Source organism: Lissotriton vulgaris, chromosome 5, assembly GCF_964263255.1.
Source record: "Lissotriton vulgaris chromosome 5, aLisVul1.2, whole genome shotgun sequence".
Taxonomy (NCBI): domain Eukaryota; kingdom Metazoa; phylum Chordata; class Amphibia; order Caudata; family Salamandridae; genus Lissotriton; species Lissotriton vulgaris.
Window position 1 is genome coordinate 112,430,192 of NC_141693.1, and position 16,590 is coordinate 112,446,781.

General features: G+C 47.2%; 1 protein-coding gene across 2 annotated transcripts in view; it reads left to right on the plus strand.

Moving 5' to 3' along the window:
* GPSM1 (G protein signaling modulator 1) overlaps window positions 1-16,590 on the plus strand; it is a 727,733-nt gene that overhangs the window by 61,836 nt on the left and 649,307 nt on the right. Inside the window, exon 1 of one of the 2 annotated variants that reach the window (XM_086921015.1) lies at window positions 6,276-6,399. The exons of the other annotated variant lie outside the window; for it this stretch is intronic. Coding sequence (XP_086777141.1) covers window positions 6,287-6,399 — 113 coding nt within the window. The 5' untranslated portion in view covers window positions 6,276-6,286. Of the gene's footprint in view, window positions 1-6,275; window positions 6,400-16,590 lie in introns of those variants that run through there. 2 annotated transcript variants of the gene reach the window in all.

Below are 16,590 nucleotides of genomic sequence, written 5' to 3' on the forward strand. Positions count from 1 at the left end.
GAGTGTCGGAAGGGGTACGACCATTACAAGCCCTCAGTGCGTAGTTCAGGGTTAGGGACATAAGCTGTATTGCCAGGGGGGACCAAGCTTTGGGATAGGGGGAGGACGAGGGCTGAACCCCCCAGTAATCATCCTCGGCCGTGAGGGCACCCTCCGCCATGCCCTCCTTCAAAATATCAAATAATTCATAGATATAAAAAACTGTTGGATGGTTTACTGTCTCCTGTCTACGCGTTTCGACACTTTAACGTGCCTTCTTCAGGACTGTACCATCGTGCTATTATTAGGATAAAACAGGATAAACGTCTGCGGCCTAAACAGAACAGTGCTCAATGCCGTCTAGAGTTGCCGTAGAGAGTTTGTTAGGGTTCGGGTTTCAAGGATGTTAAAATCGCGTTATAACAAACAATCTTCAGTTTTCATTGCCCATAGGTGCCATATTTAATGTTTTTCAGTCCACATTAGAGGTACATCATCTAGATCTTATATTCGGGTGAGCGCACCAAACGTTATTGCCAGCGTTGTATTCAGCATGTATGGTCTGTGGTAATGTTATTTAAACAGCGGGGAAACTTAGAGCTGCTCACGCTCGATATTCGTCGTTTCCGGTAGCTTGTTTCACGCTATGTTAGGATATATTATGAGCGCAGCTTTATCTGGTTCTAAAGAGCGGACCTCCTGAGGCGGCGTTTCGACGGTTCCGGTATTTTGGCACCAAATACCGGAACCGTCGAAACGCCGCCTTAGGAGGTCCGCTCTTTAGAACCAGATAAAGCTGCGCTCATAATATATCCTAACATAGCACGAAACAAGCTACCGGAAACAACGAATATCGAGCGTGAGCAGCTCTAAGTTTCCCCGCTGTTTAAATAACATTACCACAGACTATACATGCTGAATACAACGCTGGCAATAACGTTTGGTGCGCTCACTCGAATATAAGATCTAGATGATGTACCTCTAATGTGGACTGAAAAACATTAAATATGGCACCTATGGGCAATGAAAACTGAAGATTGTTTGTTATAACGCGATTTTAACATCCTTGAAACCCGAACCCTAACAAACTCTCTACGGCAACTCTAGACGGCATTGAGCACTGTTCTGTTTAGGCCGCAGACGTTTATCCTGTTTTATCCTAATAATAGCACGATGGTACAGTCCTGAAGAAGGCACGTTAAAGTGTCGAAACGCGTAGACAGGAGACAGTAAACCATCCAACAGTTTTTTATATCTATGAATTATTTGATATTTTGAAGTCATGCATATGTTATCATGCAAAATAATTTTTTTTATCTTGTGTGTATAATTATGTCAATTTTATCAATTATGATGCAACTGTAATGAGTATTAAATTTGAATTCTATATATGTACAAACAGTAGTGGAATATCTTTTCTTTATGTGGCTTAAGCCACTCTTTATGTGTTAGTTGGTTCATAAATTTGCCTGGGTAATTTACTCACACTTGATATTGTGCTGTATGTGCATATTCTGTATTGGTTTCAGATGGCAATTGGGGGGTCGGTAATGGGAGCGTTGAATGGAGTCTCTATGGAGTGTCCATAGGAGAGCGACCAGCAGGCAGACACTCAAAACAGTAGCCATGAGCAATGACCAAGAGAGACCATCCAGAAGACACTAAATGTGACTCACAAGCATGTGCAGGAGAAACGCAACCATAGTAAATTATCTTCAGGGACAAGCAGCAGGAATGAAAACTTAATATGGTCCATCCGGAGGCATGGGACGGCGGTCATGGGAAGGCACTCTTCCACATAGGGTCCACCCAAGAGTGGCATGTACTGTGTAAGAAAGAGGATTATTATTTGGGATGGGTAGTCGCCCACCTAAAGGAATAATAATAACTCTATCCCATCAGGCTAAACTTCAAAAGTCTCTAAATTTATCTGAGCTAGCTCCGTGTTCGCTATGGAAATATCTAAAGTATGTATGCAGTACTTAAAACAGTAATAAAGTTAAAACCCCAAACAAAAAAAATCTCAAACCAAAGTAGAAAAATGAAGTAAATGTTAAAAAAACGAAATGACACCAAAACGTCAAAAAATCATTCAGAGATACCAGATATGAGTTTTTAAAGTTTTATGTGAACATTGTGCCAAAAGCTCAAAACCCTAATCATAGTCTATGTTCGTTGGAGACTGGCAGTCTTTGAGGCTGACTGCGATAGACCTGAAGTTGGATACACCCAGTGCGATGGCTCAGTCAAGGATTTTACCTTCGCACTTAGTTTTAAAAAGTGGAAGTCGGAATCTCTCAAGGGGGCAAGGCAGCAGGCTCTATCCGGGGAGGAATCATGGAAGTCAGATCGGCTTTGAGTGAGGTCCTGCTGAAGTTGTTGGTTTTGGCATGAAAAGCTCCAAGTAAGAAAAGTCAAACTTCTCGTCCCGGGCTGTTGTTGCATCGGTTGGATACTTTCGGCACCTTCGTCGATTCAAGATTTGTACCTTGGGACTTAGGGCCTGAGTTAGATCTTGGTGGACAGGTTACTCCATCATAATGGTGCCGGATAACCCATCCGCCGAAATATAATCCTTTTATATCATGCTGCTCTCCTCCACACTATACTTCATTGACCCTCATCTGTTTTTCTACTCACTCTCCGTCCCAAGTCTTAAACACTGCTCTTCTCCATCTACCGCTATGCGTTAAACTACTACACACACAACAATTACAATTCAACCAACATAAAGGCACAACATATCACATACAAACACTCAATCAGACGTAGCTAAAATACAATACATTAGCAAAGCAAATAGCTTTAACTTAAACAAAGGCGAGACTATTGCATTTCCAATGCTTGTTATTGTATGTGTTGATTTACTTGTCCCCTGCAGAAGAAAGACATCCCATGACAGCGAAAGGATGTGGAAGAGCGATGACGTCCATCAATCTGAGCCGAAGCTGCGAACACTGTAGAAGGCCCAGATTTCACCTACTCAACATCTTGGCAGAGGTTCACCCCCATCGCCTCTATCAGACCCCGGAGGTTCTCAAAGGCGGGTGAGACCCAGTAGGCCGACCCCAGTTGCGTCGTAGCTCCAACCCCAGCTAGATGGCACCATGCACATGCGAGGGTGAGAGGCAAAGCACTTCGGAAGAGCGAATTGGCCTGCCTCGTGTTTCCTGCTGGCTTCACCTTGCTTTCCGAAAGATCCCAACACTTTTCTTGAGTCCCAGAGAACCTTGTTCTTTCAGTTTTCGTAAGGAGGCGTCCTCCTGGCCTTCTAGAATATCCTCCCAGAACAACTTCCACGGTCATTATTAGCGCTGAACGACATTTCAAGGTAAAAAGGGATCATCTGGTGCAAGGAGGCTCGCACTCATCTGGTGCAAAGAGGCTCGCACGCATCTGGTGCAAGGAGGCTCGCACGCATCTGGTGCAAGGAGGCTTGCATGCATCTGGTGCAAGGAGGCTCGCACGCATCTGGTGCAAGGAGGCTCGCACGCATCTGGTGCAAGGAGGCTCGCACGCATCTGGTGCAAGGAGGCTCGCACTCATCTGGTGCAAGGAGGCTTGCACGCATCTGGTGCAAGGAGGCTCGCACGCATCTGGTGCAAGGAGGCTCGCACGCATCTGGTGCAAGGAGGCTCGCACGCTTCTGGTGCAAGGAGGCTTGCACGCATCTGGTGCAAGGAGGCTTGCACGCATCTGGTGCAAGGAGGCCTGCATTCATCTGGTGCAAGGAGGCCTGCACTCATCTGGTGCAAGGAGGCTTGCACGCATCTGTTGCAAGGAGGCTTGCACTCATCTGGTGCAAGGAGGCTCGCACTCATCTGGTGCAAGGAGGCTTGCACGCATCTGGTGCAAGGAGGCTTGCACGCATCTGGTGCAAGGAGGCTGGCACGCATCTGGTGCAAGGAGACCTGCACTCATCTGGTGCAAGGAGGCCTGCACTCATCTGGTGCAAGGAGGCCTGCACGCATCTGGTGCAAGGAGGCTCGCACGCATCTGGTGCAAGGAGGCTCGCACACATCTGGTGCAAGGAGGCTCGCACGCATCTGGTGCAAGGAGGCTCGCACTCATCTGGTGCAAGGAGACCTGCACTCATCTGGTGCAAGGAGGCCTGCACTCATCTGGTGCAAGGAGGCTGGCACGCATCTGGTGCAAGGAGGCTTGCCCTCATCTGGTGCAAGGAGGCTCGCGCGCATCTGGTGCAAGGAGCCTTGCACGCATCTGGTGCAAGGAGGCTTGCACTCATCTGGTGCAAGGAGGCTTGAACGCATCTGGTGCAAGGAGGCTTGAACGCATCAGGTGCAAGGAGGCTCGCACGCATCTGGTGCAAGGAGGCTTGAACGCATCTGGTGCAAGGAGGCTCGCACGCATCTGGTGCAAGGAGGCTCGTACTCATCTGGTGCAAGGAGGCTCGCACTCATCTGGTGCAAGGAGGCCTGCACTCATCTGGTGCAAGGAGGCTGGCACGCATCTGGTGCAAGGAGGCTTGCCCTCATCTGGTGCAAGGAGGCTCGCGCGCATCTGGTGCAAGGAGCCTTGCACGCATCTGGTGCAAGGAGGCTTGCACTCATCTGGTGCAAGGAGGCTCGTGGGCATCTGGTGCAAGGAGGCTTGCACGCATCTGGTGCAAGGAGGCTTGCACGCATCTGGTGCAAGGAGACCTGCACTCATCTGGTGCAAGGAGGCCTGCACTCATCTGGTGCAAGGAGGCCTGCACGCATCTGCTGCAAGGAGGCTCGCACTCATCTGGTGCAAGGAGGCTTGCACGCATCTGGTGCAAGGAGGCTTGCACGCATCTGGTGCAAGGAGGCTCGCACTCATCTGGTGCAAGGAGGCTCGCACTCATCTGGTGCAAGGAGGCTCGCACTCATCTGGTGCAAGGAGGCTCGCACTCATCTGGTGCAATGAGGCTCGCACGCATCTGGTGCAAGGAGGCTTGCACTCATCTGGTGCAAGGAGGCTTGCACTCATCTGGTGCAAGGAGGCTTGAACGCATCTGGTGCAAGGAGGCTCGCACGCATCTTGTGCAAGGAGGCTTGAACGCATCTGGTGCAAGGAGGCTCGCACGCATCTGGTGCAAGGAGGCTTGAGCGCATCTGGTGCAAGGAGGCTCGCACGCATCTGGTGCAAGGAGGCTTGAACACATCTGGTGCAAGGAGGCTCGCACGCATCTGGTGCAAGGAGGCTTGCACGCATCTGGTGCAAGGAGGCTTGCACTCATCTGGTGCAAGGAGGCTCGCACGCATCTGGTGCAAGGAGGCTTGCACTCATCTAGTGCAAGGAGGCTCGCACGCATCTGGTGCAAGGAGGCTCGAATGCATCTGGTGCAAGGAGGCTCGCACGCATCTGGTGCAAAGAGGCCTGCACGCATCTGGTGCAAGGAGGCTCGCACGCATCTGGTGCAAGGAGGCTCGCACCGACTCTATCACTTCGGCTAGGACAGCACCATGGCAGCAATTTAGTAGCTCTCAATGTGTTCATTCTCAGCCCAGCGCCTCTCTGACCTGTGCGCCTTGCGCATAGCTTGTGTGTTTTTACGGCAGTGCATAGCAAATAAAAATATTATTACACACCTGCCTGGGTGGATTCTAAGGATCCGTTAGCATGTCAGGCATTCGAATTACTGCACGTCTCAGCAGCGAGTGTTTAACTCAATTAGACGGGCTGCCAGCTACAATGGCGAGGGGACGAGTAGCGAGGTAAGTTTTACAGGGGAAGGGGGGCAGTCTGGGATGTTCAAAGCTGGCTTTGTGAAAAAGAGATGGAATATTCAAGGGCATTCCTAGTTAGCGACCAACCACGAGCACAGCTGTGGCATCACGTCACCGGGTGAAGCGGGTACGTGTGGTGAATGCCTCTTCAAGCCGTGTGAAGGTGACCTTGTAAAACCTTGTGGAAATGCCACGTCCTTTGATGCTTTTCATTCCTGCTGGGCCATCTCGGCTGAGAGCACGGTGCGCTTTAATATTTCTCGCGCATACAAATCACCAACAGAGCGCGGGCTACCGGCGCGTGCCCTTGAGGTGGAAACCAAACACCGTGAATGAACACAAACAGGGGAAGTGCATGCCCTGTGTCTGTGAGGGTTCTTCTGAAGAGGCGGATAAACAGTGGGCAGTAGAAAGTGGGTTACGTGCAGGTGGGTGATAAAAGAGCGGCACAGACCATGTCTGGAAAGCGGCGCCCTGTGCCAAGGACCAGGGCGAGTCTCCACCGGGGCGGGGCGGTGACTCACTGCCGCTGGCTCCGGCCCAGCTCGCTGCTCGCCAGCGGTTACCAGATTTGAAAATGGATTCTACGCTCAGCCATGCCTCGGAGTGCGACCTGCAGGAGATCCCCGCACTTCAAGGCGCTGCGGAGGCTGTGGCAGTGCTTCCTCAGGCCCAGGAGGCTTCTTGGCGCTGGACGCTGCCGAGGATGGTAAGCGGAGGGAAATGGCGGGAATCCTAGAAGTCACAGTGGAGCTATAACTGTGGGGCATGCAGAGTGGGCACATGAAATAATGTTTGCAGGAAGGTATAACCTGGGAACGAGTTTGGAAAAAGTTGTGGGGTCCACCTGATTGCACCCGCTTGGGAACAGGAGGAGGGTTGAAGTATTGCCCCCACATGGACGCCCTTATTAAAAGGGGCTCCCTGTTGGCGCACGGTGCTTTTGTAGATTACAACTCTAGCAGTAAAAAGCTGAACTTTGAAAGAAGCACGTGTAGCGCCTGGTGCAGGCGCCTTGTGTTTGGTGAGGTCATTAATTTACATGTAGTCAAACTGAAGTCACAGCCATTTACAAGTGGGATGCCCCGAGCAAACATGTTTCCAGAATTTCAGTGACACTTTAATAAGTTAGTAGGCAGTAGCCGCCAGTATTCATTGACTGTAGATTGTTCTGGGGTTTGCATATATTTTAAAATGTCTGTTTTTTAAATCGACTGTGTTATTGGTCACACCGCAGCTGGGAGCGTTCTCTGGGCACGAGAGCAGCGGTGCACAAGGCACTTCCCTAGCAGAGCTGTGTGCCGGCAGCAGAGATTTTAGAAAGGTTTCTTTACGGCATTCCCTCTCTGCTTGCAAGTTATCTTTAGAAGCGCTCTTTCTCCGTTCATGAAAACCGTCCAGGCACGAGTGACATGCAGAACGCTGTCAGATGCTGTGCGCGTGTGACAGTCCTGGAGTAATGTGTGCGCTTTACTTAGAATTATCCGAGCATCAGGGAACATGTGGAGCCCACATCAATCAAGGTTCTCGGCCTGTAATCCACATGTCGAAGGAAAAAAAAAAGCTCAATTTAAGCAAGCACGCACGCACACGGGTTGGTTTACAATATGTAAAACACGCATTTGCAATGCAATAGGTCTCGCATTACGAAAGTTTGAGCTATTGGTATTGTAAATGACAAATATTTTATTTATGTGTTGGTTTTGAAAATAGCGAAATTAATAGCTTTGTCATTTACAATGCCAATAGTTTTAACTTTCGCAAACGAGACACCTATAGCATTTGTAATGCAATATGTGTTGTACTTTCATGACTTAGATGTATTAATGTTACAAATAACAATGACTTTTTTTTATAATTAACACTTAAATAAAAGTTATCGTAATTTATAATGGCAATAGCTGAAACTTTTGAAAATAACTTTTTGGAATATTATGTTCAGTGTATTTTATTGTGATGAAAATCCAAGAACAGCAGTGAAATATTAACATCTTTTTGTGACATTTGTAATAAAACTTGAAATATTGAGTGAACATATTATAACCAGTTATTGTTGAATGGTTGCACAGAGAGATGATGTGGCCTTCAGTGGTGCTGAGTGATGCTGTGGCCTTCAGTGGTGCTGAGTGATGCTGTGGCATTCAGTGGTGCTGAGTGATGCTGTGGCGTTGAGTGATGCTGTGGCGTTGAGTGATGCTGTGGCGTTGAGTGATGCTGTGGCGTTGAGTGATGCTGTGGCGTTGAGTGATGCTGTGGCGTTGAGTGATGCTGTGGCGTTGAGTGATGCTGTGATGTTGAGTGATGCTGTGGCGTTGAGGGATGCTGTGGCGTTGAGGGATGCTGTTGTGTTGAGGGATGCTGTGCGCTGAGTGTTGTTGTGGCATTGAGTGGTGCTGTGGCGTTGAGGGGTGCTGTGGAATTCAGTGGTGCTGAGTGAATCTGTGCCACTGAGTGATGCTGTGGTGTTGAGTGATGCTGTGGCGTTGAGTGAGGCTGTGGCACTGAGTGGTGCTATGGCGTTGAGTGGTGCTGTGGCGTTGAGTGGCGCTATGGCGTTGAGTGGCGCTGTGGCATTGAGTGGTGCTGTGGTATTTAGTGGTACAGAGTGATGCTGTGGCATTGAGTGATGCTGTGGCATTGAGTGATGCTGTGGCATTGAGTGATGCTGTGGCATTGAGTGATGTGTCGTTGAGTGATGCTGTGTCGTTGAGTCGTTGAGTGATGCTGTGGCGTTGAGTGATGCTGTGGTGCTGAGTGATGCTGTGGTGCTGAGTGATGCTGTGGCATTGAGTGATGCTGTAGCATTGAGTGATGCTGTGGTATTGAGTGATGCTGTGGCATTGAGTGATGTTGTGTCGTTGAGTGATGCTGTGTCGTTGAGTCGTTGAGTGATGCTGTGTCATTGAGTGATGCGGTGTCATTGAGTGATGCTGTGTCATTGAGTGATGCTGTGTCGTTGAGTGATGCTGTGGCATTGAGTGATGCTGTGGTGTTGAGTGATGCTGTGGCATTGAGTAATGCTGTGGTGTTGAGTAATGCTGTAGCGTTGAGTGATGCTGTGGCATTGAGGGATGCTGTGTGCTGAGTGGGGCTGTGGCGTTGAGTGGTGTTGTGGCATTGAGTGGTGCTGTGACGTTGAGGGGTGCTGTGGCACCGAGTTATTCTGTGGCGCTAAGTGATGCTGTGGCATTGAGTGATGCTGTGGCATTGAGTGATGCTGTGGCATTGAGTGATGCTGTGGCGTTGAGTGATGCTGTGGTGTTGAGTGATGCTGTGGCGTTGAGTGATGCTGTGGCGTTGAGTGATGCTGTGGCGTTGAGTGATGCTGTGGCGTTGAGTGATGCTGTGGTGCTGAGCGGTGCTGTGGCATGGAGGGATGCTGAGTGGTGCTGTGGCAGTGAGTGGTGCTGTGGCGTTGAGTGGTGCTGTGGCATTGAGGGGTGCTGTGGCATTCAGTGGTGCCAAGTGATGCTGTGGTGTTGAGTGATGCTGTGGTGTTGAGTGGTGCTATGGCGTTGAGTGATGCCGTGGCGTTGAGTGATGCCGTGGCGTTGAGTGATGCTGTGGTGCTGAGCGATGCTGTGGTACTGAGCGATGCTGTGGTGCTGAGCGATGCTGTGGCACTGAGTGATGCTGTGGCACTGAGTGATGCTGTGGCACTGAGTGATGCTGTGGCGCTGAGTAATGCTGTGGCATTGAGGGATGCTGTGGCATTGAGGGATGCTGTGGCATTGAGGGATGTTGTGTCATTGAGGGATGCTGTGGTATTGAGGGATGCTGTGGCATGGAGGGATGCTGAGTGGTGCTGTTGCGTTGAGTGGTGCTGTGGCGTTGAGTGATGCCGTGGTGTTGAGTGGTGCTATGGCGTTGAGTGATGCTGTGGCGTTGAGTGATGCTGTGCCATTGAGTGATGCTGTTGCGTTGAGTGATTCTGTGACGCTGAGTGATGCTGTGGCGCTGAGTGATGCTGTGGCGCTGAGTGATGCTGTGGCGCTGAGTGATGCTGTGGCGCTGAGGGATGCTGTGGCGCTGAGTGATTCTGTTGCGCTGAGTGATGCTGTGGCATTGAGTGATGCTGTGGCATTGAGTGAGGCTGTGGCGCTGAGTGATTCTGTTGCGCTGAGTGATGCTGTGGCATTGAGTGATGCTGTGGCATTGAGTGAGGCTGTGGCGCTGAGTGATGCTGTGGCGCTGAGTGATGCTGTGGCGCTGAGTGATGCTGTGGCGCTGAGTGATGCTGTGGCATTGAGTGGTGCTATGGCGTTGAGTGGCGCTATGGCGTTGAGTGGCGCTATGGCGTTGAGTGGCGCTGTGGCATTGAATGGTGCTGTGGCATTTAGTGGTACAAAGTGATGCTGTGGCATTGAGTGATGCTGTGGCATTGAGGGATGCTGAGTGGTGCTGTGGCGTTGAGTGGTGTTGTGGCATTGAGTGGTGCTGTGGCATTGAGGGGTGCTGTTGCATTCAGTGGTGCCGAGTGATGCTGTGGCGTTTAGTGATGCTTTGGCATTGAGTGATGCTGTGGCATTGAGTGATGCTGTGGCGTTGATTGATGCTGTGGCGCTGAGTGATTCTGTGGAGCTGAGTGATGCTGTTGCGTTGAGAGAAGCTGTGGCATTGAGTGATGCTGTGGTGCTGAGTGATGCTGTGGCACTGAGTGATGCTGTGGTGTGGAGTGATGCTGTGGTGCGGAGTGATGCTGTGGTGCGGAGTGATGCTGTGGTGCGGAGTGATGCTGTGGCGCTGAGTGATGCTGTGGCGCTGAGTGATGCTGTGGCGCTGAGTGGTGCTGTTGCCCTGAGTGGTGCTGTTGCGCTGAGTGGTGCTGTTGCGCTGAGTGGTGCTGTTGCGCTGAGTGATGCTGTGGCGCTGAGTGATGCTGTGGCATTGAGTGGTGCTGTGGCGTTGAGTGTTGCTGTGGTGCTGAGTGATGCTGTGGCATTGAGTGATGCTGTGGGAAGCTAATAAGGAGGATAGATAGAGGGTAGGAAAGAGAAAGAAGAGGGGTGAAAGAAGGGTTGGCGTGGAGATGCAAAATACTCGACCCAAAGGTAATCAGAGCGCTTTACATGAGAACCAGTTGCATTACAGACGGACACATTCTGATTAAGTGATTTTCAATGCTTGTTTATTTTTGTCCTACGATATATGAGAGAAAATTAACCGGCATCTCATATTAACAAGGGAAAACTGGGAAAGGCTTGGGTCCTGTCACTGACCGGCCTGGACCACTATTCATAAAGTAAACAACCAAAGTGGCCGGGCAGCTTGAGTCTCTATGATCATTCACCACCTAGTTTGATTAGTTACTAGGTTGGACAAACATGTGTCTTGAATCACTTTTTTATTTTATAAAAGGATTTATAAAAAGTTTTTTGGCGTCAAAAGACACAACGCAACATTTACAAAATTTACAAACAATACATTCAATAAATTGAAAGCAACATAACAAAAGATGAGAACTTGAACCAGGGAAATTCAAACAAATAATTTACATGGACAACTGTGCTATGCCTCGGGTTAATCAATCTATGAGGCACCAATCCTGAATATGAAAAGAACAAGTGGACTGACAGAATGAAATACTAGCCTACTTGTTACCACCTGCCAAGGATACACAGTGTATTTATCACCAAGTGCTACAAAATAGGAATTACACAGAGGCTGCTCAGCAATTTACACATGTATTAATTACATTCCTATTGAGCCTTAATTCATTGGTATCATGCAGGTAAGGACGTCGACGCGTTTCGAACCCAAGCGTGTTAGACGGGTTCTCCTCAGGACATGGACTGGGGGGTCGTTGTCACTTTTTTACGGGGGGTTCCAATCACTCCCTCGCGGATGCGCAAAGGTAGCGATTACTGGGGAGGGTGCCGGCACACGTCAGGTGTTCGGTGTGCAGATCAGGAGAGCTGTCTTTTCACTACGTGTTGGGTGCCGGACTCAAGCGCTTTCAAACGCTATAGAGAACGCACAAGCCCAGGCGGCGGCTGCTGCTTGTACACGAGTTCAGCGAGGGGATTAATGCCCGAATAACGAAGCTCTCCTGATCTGCACACCGAACACCTGACGTGTGCCTTGGTGATAAATACACTGTGTATCCTTGGCAGGTGGTAACAAGTAGGCTAGTATTTCATTCTGTCAGTCCACTTGTTCTTTTCATATTCAGGATTGGTGCCTCATAGATTGATTAACCCAAGGCATAGCACAGTTGTCCATGTAAATTATTTGTTTGAATTTCCCTGGTTCAAGTTCTCATCTTTTGTTATGTTGCTTTCAATTTATTGAATGTATTGTTTGTAAATTTTGTAAATGTTGCGTTGTGTCTTTTGACGCCAAAAAACTTTTTAAAAATCCTTTTATAAAATAAAAAAGTGATTCAAGACACATGTTTGTCCAACCTAGTAACTAATCAAACTAGGTGGTGAATGATCATAGAGACTCAAGCTGCCCGGCCACTTTGGTTGTTTACTTTATCTCATATTAACAGCAGGAATCAAGGTGATATGGTTAAAATATTTGAATGTCTCTGAATTATTTAAAGTGGTTATTCATGAGCAGTAGACAGAACAATATGCATCAAAGAAAGTATTCAAACTGTACTGGGGGTGAACATGACGCCTAAGGATACCAAATAAAAGCAAAACTCCGAACAGTTACAGGTGAGCAAACTTATGTATTTTCACGGAACATCATTCAATAGCTCTAATGCAGTTTAGGTTTCCAAAATAATAGAGGTGTGTGTAAAAACAGTAAGTGAATGCCGAGATTGTTAAAAAGAACACACCTAAATGAGAAGAGTCGTGCTGTCAGAGTTGCACTAAGCTAAGGTATATGTTTATAAAAACAAAGCGTGAAGTGAAAATCAATATAACGGCACATGGAACTTTATAAAGCAACCACTTAAATTAGGGAAGAAAGTAAGTTGTTAAAAGCCCTCATAGAGGCTCGTCAACCAGATGCTTTCACATTTGAAGTGTGCGCACAGGAAACACAGGGGACAAGGGAGAGGGCACGTGAGAGGACGGGCAGCTGGAGAGCGAAAGAGTAAGTAGCACCCGATAATGGTGGGAGAGGTACAGACAGGGCCTTAAGTGGAATGAACACGCCAAGCATTCTTGTCGGGAACTGATGAAGTTCTGCACTCACTGGTTGTATTTGTTTTGGAAGAGGAGCAGAGGCTGCGCTTGTTGGATGCGGCATTGCTGAAGGGGGGTGGGCGGGGGAGCAGCATCCTTTGATGTCTGCTGGTGTAAGAGAGACAACTGGCATTGTGCAGAGGGGGGCGGGGAGAGCATTCATTTGAAGTCTGAAGCTCTCGCTGTGGCGGGGCTGGTGCATGTGACAAATGGTGGTTTGTGAGGTGAGGGGGAGCGGAAGGGATTCCTTGAGAGCAAATGGGTGCGAGGTTACGCGCGTCTCACACGACTGGATAACATGAAGTGCACATGAAGTCTGGTGCTGCGAGGCTGATAGGTTTGACGAATGGGAGCCACGCTGATTGGTTTTGTGCACGCGCGTCTCACACGAGTGCACCACATGAACTGGACGTAATCCGCTTGGAATCCGCTTGGCCAAAGAGTTTGTTTGCCCTACAATATGTCAGAGCTATAAATAGCTCGACCTAAACATGAGATTTCTATGAAAATAGTAGATTACAAAAAAATAAGCACAAAAGTAGTAGCTAACATGTATGGCGATTCAAAATACAAAAATATTTAGGAAATTATTTTAAGCAAATATTAAACCTTAACCTAACCCAACCCCTGTCTGTTACTTCTTTCTTATAAACTAAACATAACCTTTTTTCAGTTACCCTATTGTGTCTGGTATTTTACTGAAGGACACTCCAATTCATTGTGCCATATCACCGTTCTCCAACACCTACTACTTCTCCATCCTTTACACCATCATGTACACCTTCCATCATTCTCGACCTAACCCAACCCCTGAAATTAAACTAACCCTGCCACTTGCCTCAGCCCTAACCTTTTCCTCAATCCTGACACTAACACCCACTCCAAGCCAAACCATACCACCTCGGCTTACACCTTGCATTATATCATCCATTACACTAACCCTGTGTTAACCTCACCCTTCCTTATCCATTACCTAACACCATCACTCACTTTTACCCAATCTTAACACTAACCCATACTCCTTCCCTAACCCATACACCCACATTACATCATCCCTCATACCCTAACCCCTACCATAGCTTCCTACATTTAAGGCAGGGCTTTAAGTGGGTCGGGTTTCATAGGTGCTGAGCTCAGGCATTTTTTTAAAGGGGGCCTCGAAACGGGTCTCTATCCGGCTCTGTTTTGTGCCCTGGCACAGGCGGTCGGTGTTTTTTCCGGACTACAGTGAGGCACATGGATGTGCGCGTGCTACACTGCTCACTTCTCACTAGTGGAGAAGTTACGGCATGATGTCATCCAGGTGAGTGTTGTAGGAGAAGGGAAATCCTTTAAAGAGTAATTTTCTCTCTGGATTTCCTTACTCTTTTTGAAACTGAGGAGCAGCAACATTGTTGTGGTGTCACCAGGGCTGTAAGTGGAAGCTTTTTCAATATTATATACAAGCCATAGTTGGTGCTTATTGATCTTATGCAACTAACAACCATTGACAAAGCCAATAGTCCTGACTCGTTGAAGTTATGATGTTACTAACTGTTGTATCATATATCTGGATGCGATGACAGAAACAGCAAAATAAAAGTTGGGCGGCACACTATGCTAAGCACAGATTTTAGCTTACGTGTTTTTAAGCCTCGCCTTTAATTACATAGGCCATTCCCCTTTGAGAGACCCCCCCCAGTTTTTTCATCTCACTTAATGCCCTGATTTAAGCTGAACTTGAACTTAATCCTAAAATAACCTGAAACAATTATTTTTATCAACCTCTTTTTATTCTATTTTTGTACTCTAATTTTTTACCTTTCTAGTTTTTGTCTCTGTCTTTTTTACTTGTTTTTTTTATCAATTCACAATGGTTGAGAAATCCATAAAATGTCATGTATTTTTGTCTGACACTCCTTTCTAGTTCCAGACCCCCCCTTTTAAAGATGGAAGAACTCGGGTTGAATGAGGACTACAAAAAAGAGGTCAATTTTTAAGAAAACAATAAGACATAAGTATTCAGTTTACCCTACCGCATATTAATGGTACTGATGATCAGAAAGAAGAACGCAAAGCAGACATGCAAAGCATCAAAACCTGCTCAACAGGTTCAATTATCTGGACCACTGCTTCTGCAGTTGACTCTACAAATGGAGGCACCTTGTAGCCTCTGATGACCATGTGGTACATCATTCAGTGAGTGCGAGACCTCTAATTATTACATTTCTAACTCTGTCTGGACCATCAATTTCTTCTACAGATGAGTCATCAACACCGGCTGATTGTACAGTTGGGCAACTTCCAACCTATTATTCAACACAGTCTTTAATATGTTCTTACGAACCTGCCTTGCAAGTATGAACTCTATTTTATCCATCTATAGAAATGAAAGTCAAGATTTGCTGTGCTTTAGTTTGTAACTAGTGTTACCTTTCTTTACCCCCCATTTTATGAAGACACTGAGAAATCTATAATGATACACGTCAACCAGAAGACAAAGGCAGATCAGATCCACCCTTCAATTTAAATTTGAAACTCGAATTTCAAGGGAGTCTTCCAGGACTGGACATGTCCGTACGTCTAACGAGATGTCCACGGAATTCACCCAGTTAAGAGGAAATCATCCGTACTCTTTCAGGAGATGGTTTTCCTGGACTTTGGTCTATGTGAACTTCTGGCACCTAAGAAGGTTTTCTTCCCCAGGGGAGCAAACATGCATGTGTCGGCTACGTATTGGCACTAGCTGCGCTAGTATATCCCTCCAGGCCTTCTTCACTCCTACAAACCTACACCCGCAAGCTAAGTCCACCTCAAGCCAGATTTAATTTCTCATAGATATTTCTTAATGAGACTGATCCACCGTGCCTAATACCCAAGTGTCCGTGGTATATCCCAGAATTCATTTTAAGACGCGTTGGGTCAATTTCATGGTCAGCCCAGGATTCCAGAGGGAGAGGTCCTTAAAAAGTGTCTTCTCGTTGGCTTCTCTCTTACATGTCAGTTTGCATAAAATACAAGCAATAGGCATTTGACTATCATCAGCTCCTGACTTTTTTTTATCATCACCAAATATGGCTCATCTTCTCGATCTAGTTTGGGTTTTAGGTTTAATATCAAAAGGTTACTTAATTAAGTATGATTTCTTTGTAAATGCACACAGGTTCTATGACCCTGCTTTCTGCGAGAGCAGCTGATTTGTCGCGGTGAGACTTACTCGCCACTGTCCCCCTGTCATTCTCGCACCTATTTAAAAAAAATTTCACCCTTGTATTACTGTTAGCATTTAAAGAGATCATTTTTACATTTTAATACTGCTTGTAATACTACACATGCAGACAAATATTATACAGAAAATAAAATACTTTACATGTCAAAGTAAACTCATAAAAAGAACGACATGTAAAAATTCAAATGATGCTTGAAACACAATTGAAAGAACCTGACAATGAGGTGAGTTTTAAGGATGAAAATTGGAAGGTGATGGTTTTAGGAATTTCAAAATATATATGTGCCAAGAGTATTAAGAAAGAGACTCGAGGCGCAGTGCAAGAGATATTGGAGCTTATGGCATGAAGGTGAACAAAAATGACAAGAAATAGACATAGAACAAGCCATACAAGAGAAGTTTGATGGGGGAAGAGGGATGTCAAAGCCATTGACACATTTGAAAGTCTCTCTAAAGAAGCAAGTGATACAGAAGGCAGAGTGATCTGGGGTTAAAGCGGGGGCAGAAAGACCAGGGAACTTAGGAGAAGTAAGGAGATGAGCTACATTGC